Source organism: Gossypium hirsutum, chromosome A02 (genome assembly GCF_007990345.1).
Source record: "Gossypium hirsutum isolate 1008001.06 chromosome A02, Gossypium_hirsutum_v2.1, whole genome shotgun sequence".
In the NCBI taxonomy this organism is placed as follows: domain Eukaryota; kingdom Viridiplantae; phylum Streptophyta; class Magnoliopsida; order Malvales; family Malvaceae; genus Gossypium; species Gossypium hirsutum.
In genome coordinates, this window is record NC_053425.1 from 10,688,892 (window position 1) to 10,695,148 (window position 6,257).

Here is a 6,257-nt window from a genome sequence, read left to right on the forward strand (position 1 = left end):
ATAAGAAAAAAAATTAATATGGGTCGGGCCGGGCCGGGCTCGGGCTTAGCAATTTTATTTTGGGCCGAACTTGGACAAATTTTTAGGCTCATATTTCGGACCAGGCCCAGCACGGACCTAATAGACGAGCCTAAAATTTTATTTGGGCCCGGCCCGAACCTGGCCCGGCCCTTGATCGACTATAAACTCTAACTTCAATGCATTTTATAACGTATACTAATTTAATTAATTGAATTTAAAATTTATGTAATTAAAAAATATAATAAATTTTCACTTCATATCATATCCCCTCGTTAAAAAGACACTTTACTAACACACAATTTCATAACACATCTTACTTTTCCTTTTTCCCTTAATAATAAATTTTTTTTTAGATATTCAAAATCTAAAAAATTAAAAAAAGAAGAATCGCTATCATGCGCCACGGAAGTCACTGTCCCTATCCTTCACTTTAAATAATTCCAACCGGAAATAAACTCAATTCTTTTTATTCTTCCTTACCCCATAATATTTCTTTTTTCTTTTCTTTTCTTTTTTCCACCCTTTTTATTTATAATTTCTCTCTAATATTCCAATTCCTCGCCGATTAATTCGTACGCAAGTCGGGGTCGAACATGCCGGCGCCGCCGGTTTAGTTTCCTGGGCTTTTTTTTTTCCTTTCTACTCTCCAGATCCGTTTAATCGCCATCAGGTAAGCTCTCACACGCCTGTTCTTTCATCTGATTTCCTGTTTGTTTCCCCAGAAAATAAAAGGAGAACAAATAAAGCAAGAGAGGAAAAAGGTTTTTATTTTGAACTGATCACTGTCAACATTTCTCTGTTCCATCTTTTTATTGCTTTCACTTCAATCAAACAGATAGCATTGCTTTGAGCTGGTACTTGTTACTTTTAACTGTAAACAGATCTTAAATCATTCTTTTAAATGAATTTAATTTTTATTTTTGACGTTGATGTTGTTAATATTTTCTTTATATTTATTCAATAATGTTACTCTTTTTCTTGATTTGAGTGCAAAAAATAAAATTAATGTTATTGAATTTTATTTAGATTTAATAAATTTATAGATCTTAATTATGTGTGGTTTAATGGGGGGGGTGACCATGTTGATAATTATTGCAGTTTTGGGGAACTAAGTAGTTATTATGTCTGCAATGAGTCTTAGTTACTTAGGATTTACTCCATTAGTAACTATAAATGGAATTTAAGATTTTTCATTGATGTTAAATTTCATTATTTGGTGTCAACTGGCGTAGTGGCAAATAATTTGCTCTGCTTCTCGGTTTAGCTGTTCAAACCTGGACAATCCTTTCCCTGATCCATTTTTAATAAATCATTTTCATTATTTGGTAAGTTTGATAACTTCACTGACTCTGATATATGGCTGGATGAAGGAGTTGAGGGTAGTTTGGTTCAGTTTGTTGTGACTGAAAAGAAAAAAAGAGAAGAAAATGGAGTTGTCTGGGTTCTCCAGATGAGAACTGATGTTATTGACAGTAGAAGGAGGAGGGTTCTTCTCTTCTTCAGCGTCCGGGTATAGCAAGGGCTTGGCCCTTCTTCTGTTGGGTCAGAAGCACGAGGACAAGTCCATGAGAGTTTCGCCGTGGAATCATTACCAGTTGGTAGACCAAGAACCTGATCCTGATCCTGACCTCCAACTGGCTTCCATCAAGAACCGGCTTTCCCGCGGGTGCGCCTCTTTTGTCTGCTTTGGTCGCACTTCCGCCGGGCTTGACACACCGTCGCCTTTGAAAGTTGGCCCTGTTCAACAGCAGGATGTCTTGCCAGGGTCCTTTGCTTCAGATAAGAGTAATGATCAAGCAATTCAGCTTGATGATGGCAATAGCGACGCAAGAAAGGTTGTTTTCAAAAGTAGTTTGAAGAAGCAACCAAATACTACTCAAGTTCCTCTTGAGGATGGTAATGACCGTGAGGCATCAGGGGAAAAGGATGGTGATATCCCGAGTCATACAGTACGAAGAAAGGTGCAGTGGACTGATGCTCATGGTAGTGAGCTTGCTGAAATCAGAGAATTCGAACCCAGGTACATGAATTTTCTGCTCTAATTAAAGTTGTATAAGCAATACAGTACAATTTTCTTACATATTTAATTTCTTCATGCTATTTCTGCCTTAGCTAATGTGCCCCTTGATTCTTTCTTGTTTTCCTAAAGATATATTAAGATGATTTCGCATTATTCAACAGCATCCATAACAAATCTACAGACACTTGTGCCACATAGATTGTAAATATATTCTGATTATTCAAAAATGTGTTTCTTTGTTTGGGCAAGTACTGAAATTTTTCTGCAAGTTATGCTGATTACATTGCTATGACAACCTTCACACGAACTCAGGATATAAGCCAATATTTCTTTTTGGTCTTGTTATAGCCAACAGAAATGTAGGTAGATGTTACTGGACAACATGCATAGATCTGATCTTAGAGCATTGGCTATCAAGATCTCATACGTTAGACGTATCTATATATGTGATCTGTTTGTTGAAATGTAAGAAGTTATGGTGTAAACATGTATGCATATTAGCATACATCTTTGGGTTTTGTAAGGTGTTTGTGAACTTTCTTTGATACTAATTTGTGTGGTGGCTGTCTTTACAAGAAACTTGCTGCACAAATAGTATGTCTGTCTTAGGTTCACCCTTTCTAATGCTTCTGGTGTATTTTAGCTGAAATTAGGTATTAGGAGGTGCAAATTTCTTGTGCCTACAAATTTTTTTAATCTCCATGTATTCTGCACATTAATGTCTGATAGGAGGTGATACATATGGCATCTTTGCTAATAGGTTATGAACACGGCAGTGCTTTCATACTAGTTTTATCTGTTTGGTTCAGTCTTTCTTCACTTCCCCGTTGCTGATATTGTACCTTCGTCTTAATGTCAGTGAAACAGGTGGATCAGACGATGAATTCAGTAATGGAAGTGAAAAAACTTGTGCATGTACAATCATGTAGTTCGGCCATTACGTTGGAGTTTGATGATGGCATCCGGTAAAATTGCTTTCTAACAGAGCTTCAATCTTATATGTTGGAAAATGGTCAGTTGATTTGTGGGCAAGGGAAGAAGCAAAGTGTTGTTTTTGTTGATTCTACATGGAAATCAGAATGCAACCATTAGAGAGGAGCTTTCTTTCTGGGCCACCTTTGTTGGATTTTCATAGTGTCTATATAAATATATATTGAATTTGAGAGTTCAATTTTGCCATCCTGCCCTGGGCTTCACTCTCATTTTCTTATATCATGATTATTATTATTATTCTTGTTGCACGACTCTGTTGTCCATTATTTCTGGGTAATTAATGTGTTCTATATATACATACAATATATATTCAGTTCAATCATGGTTAGTTGAAAAGGGTTATAAATATTGTGCTGCGCTTGTGACCGCAATGTTGGGTGAAGATCATTGAAAGGGGGCTTTCTTTCTTATTTCTTTTTGGATAGATTTTCATGAATTGATTAATTTGAATAATTCTAGATTTATTTCTGTTTAATTAAACAAACAAAAAAGGAATATTTTCGCTAACAAACATGTTTGTTAATATTAAATATATATAATCATGAATAATTAAAAAAATAGAGTTATTATTCTATTTAGTACCAATGATTTTTTTAAGTGGATTAAATAAATTTAGTTATATATATAAATAAAATAAATATAAAACCAATAGTGTGAAAAAAATTATTTCTTTAAGCAAACTTGAAATTTTATTAAATATAATTTAATGTATCAAATATATAATAAATATTAATAAATAAAATAACTAGACAAGCAATAGTAATTTTGTTAAGAGTTTTTGATGTTTGATAGAAAATTCCCTACTGACTAAGATTTGAAAAATATCCAATTATCTCTTAAGGTGTAGTCAGCTTTTCCCTTTATTTATTTCTTATTATTCCATTTACTTTTATTATCTTTAATCTTTATATTTAATATTTTTTAATTAAAAATAATAAAAATCTAATCATATGTTAAATATAATGTATTTTTTAATTAATATATGTAAGTTTTTTTGAAGTTATAAGTACAATTATATTACAATTACAAAAAATAGATTCGAATAATGATAAATAGAATTGATAATTCTAAAATACGATTGGACTGATAACCAAACTAAGTCCAAACCTAGACCAAAATAAATATATGCAGGATTCAAGTGTTGTGGGATATAAACTTAAATTAATCATTCAAATGTTGTGGGATATACTAAGTTCCTACATATAATTTACATCGAGTGAGATTCGAACTTGAGATATTAAAGTTCTGACGGCCTAAACAAGTGGATAAATTAAATAATTTAGGAGGAATTTTAAGAGATTTAAGTGGCTCAATTTTCTTTTTCAAATTTCACCTAAACAAATGGTTTTTTTTTTAAAAGTCATTTTAGTTATCCATTTAATATTTCATTTCTTTTAGTCATTGAATTTGCATTATTTGTCAAATCATTCAAAATAGATAAAAAAATTAATGTTTATTAACTTTACTGATGTGGCATCCATGTGACAGCCCATATGTATACCCCACATTAGCAATTAATTAATTTTTTAAAAATTAAAAAAATACATTTACTAATTTTAATAATTATTTTTTAAATTTTTAACTTTTAAAAAATAATTAATTAATGACTTGGCATCCTAATGGCAATCCATGTATATGCCATATCAGCAAAGTTAAAAGACATTAACTTTTTCATCAAGTTCAGGGTGATTTGATAAACAATACAAGTTTAAGAGTTAAAAGACGTAAAAAAAACTAAATGAAAGGCTAATTTTTTTTTAAGTTAAAGGGTCAAATAAGTTATTATACCTTTTCAAATTCCTTATTATTTTAATTTTAATACGCATGGTCCCACTATAAAATAAAAAAATTTTAAAAAATATTTTCACTTTATTTTAATATATATTTTAAAATTTTATTTATTAAAAATATTTATAAAAATTTACAAATATAATAATCTCCCTATTAAATATTTTCTATATTATTTGTTTTTAATATCATTAATTTTATTTTATAATTTGTAAAATTAATCAATTACAATGACTATAAATTCCAAATACTCACATTTTAAAAATCTCCAAAATCTTACTTCCGGTTTGATAAGGAAAAATTACACTACCCTCCTTAAGTTTTACTTATTAAATAAATTTTAAATAAAAATGATAACTTTATATTTTATTAATTACTTATTATTTTATTTAGTTTTAGTGTCTTCAATTTTTATATTCGACATATTTTAATTAAAAATAATAAAATCTAATTATTTATAAAATATTTTAATAATTATTAAATTAAATTATAAATAATATATAATATATTAAAAAAACGGAAGATATTGAGTTCTAAGTTAGTTGATTGGGTTTCAAAATATTTTTTTTAGTTATATTTAAAAAAAGTCTCATTTTTATAATTAAGTTTTAAATAATATTAATGCATTATTACATTTATTTCAAATATCAAATTATTAAACATTGAATTTTTTAAGTATGTTTAATAATCCTATTAGTTTTTTAATTAATAAAAGATTCACCAAATAAGTGTTAAAAAATAGGTAAAGATAGCTATTTAATAGTTGAAAATATTAAGTTAATTTTTATTTAAAAATATATTTAAAATAAATTATTTATTTTTAATTTTTTTAAAAAATGAGATATCCAAATTATTATATTTAAGTTTTATTAAAAATTGTACAAAATAAAATAAAATAAAAATATTAATAAGATTAAATTTAAGAGAAATAATTTTTAAAAATGAGAATTAATTTTCTCACTACTTAATTTTATTAATATACCAAATAATCTTTTAATACAAATTGAGTACTTATAAAAACCATTTAACATTTAAAATTTTAATTTATCAAATAAAGTTAAAAGATCATAATCATAAATCATCTCCATTTTCTAAATGTTGATTTTCATGGTAAAAGTATAATAAAAGTTTTTGTATTTAGAGTTAGATTTTATTTTATCTCTTCTATTAAGAAATGACTAAATTAATTATTATATATTAATCAAATAATAACTTGATTCTTCTGTTAAAACTTACGCCCATTTCTTTTATTAAAAATTGATTATTATTCCTTTATCATGTTAGTTTTACCTAATTTTCACTTTGCAGCTGTCAAATTAGGAAAATAGGAAAAGAACACCACATGAAGCGCGAGTAAGGGTAAAAAAGCCAAGTTGGGGGAAATGAAATGTTTATCACGCGCTTCAGAATCCAGTGGGCGCCATTGGCAACCAAC

General features: G+C 28.6%; 1 protein-coding gene across 1 annotated transcript; it reads left to right on the plus strand.

Annotated features, from left to right (window-relative positions):
• The first annotated feature begins 446 nt into the window (after positions 1-446).
• On the plus strand, positions 447-3,376 carry LOC107951614 (uncharacterized). Its single transcript, XM_016886714.2, has 3 exons — positions 447-691; positions 1,392-2,041; positions 2,901-3,376. The coding sequence occupies exons 2-3, from the start codon at positions 1,482-1,484 to the stop codon at positions 2,968-2,970; spliced, it is 630 nt and encodes a 209-aa protein (XP_016742203.1). The 5' UTR covers positions 447-691; positions 1,392-1,481; the 3' UTR covers positions 2,971-3,376.
• The last annotated feature ends 2,881 nt before the right edge of the window (positions 3,377-6,257 follow it).

What these genes read in the sequence shown, in the direction of transcription:
- LOC107951614 (XM_016886714.2), top strand. Translation starts at nt 1,482, where the DNA reads ATGTTATTGACAGTAGAAGGAGGAGGGTTCTTCTCTTCTTCAGCGTCC. An exon ending in ATCAGAGAATTCGAACCCAG is followed by an intron (nt 2,042 to 2,900) that starts GTACATGAATTT and finishes TCTTAATGTCAG; the next exon opens with TGAAACAGGTGGATCAGACG.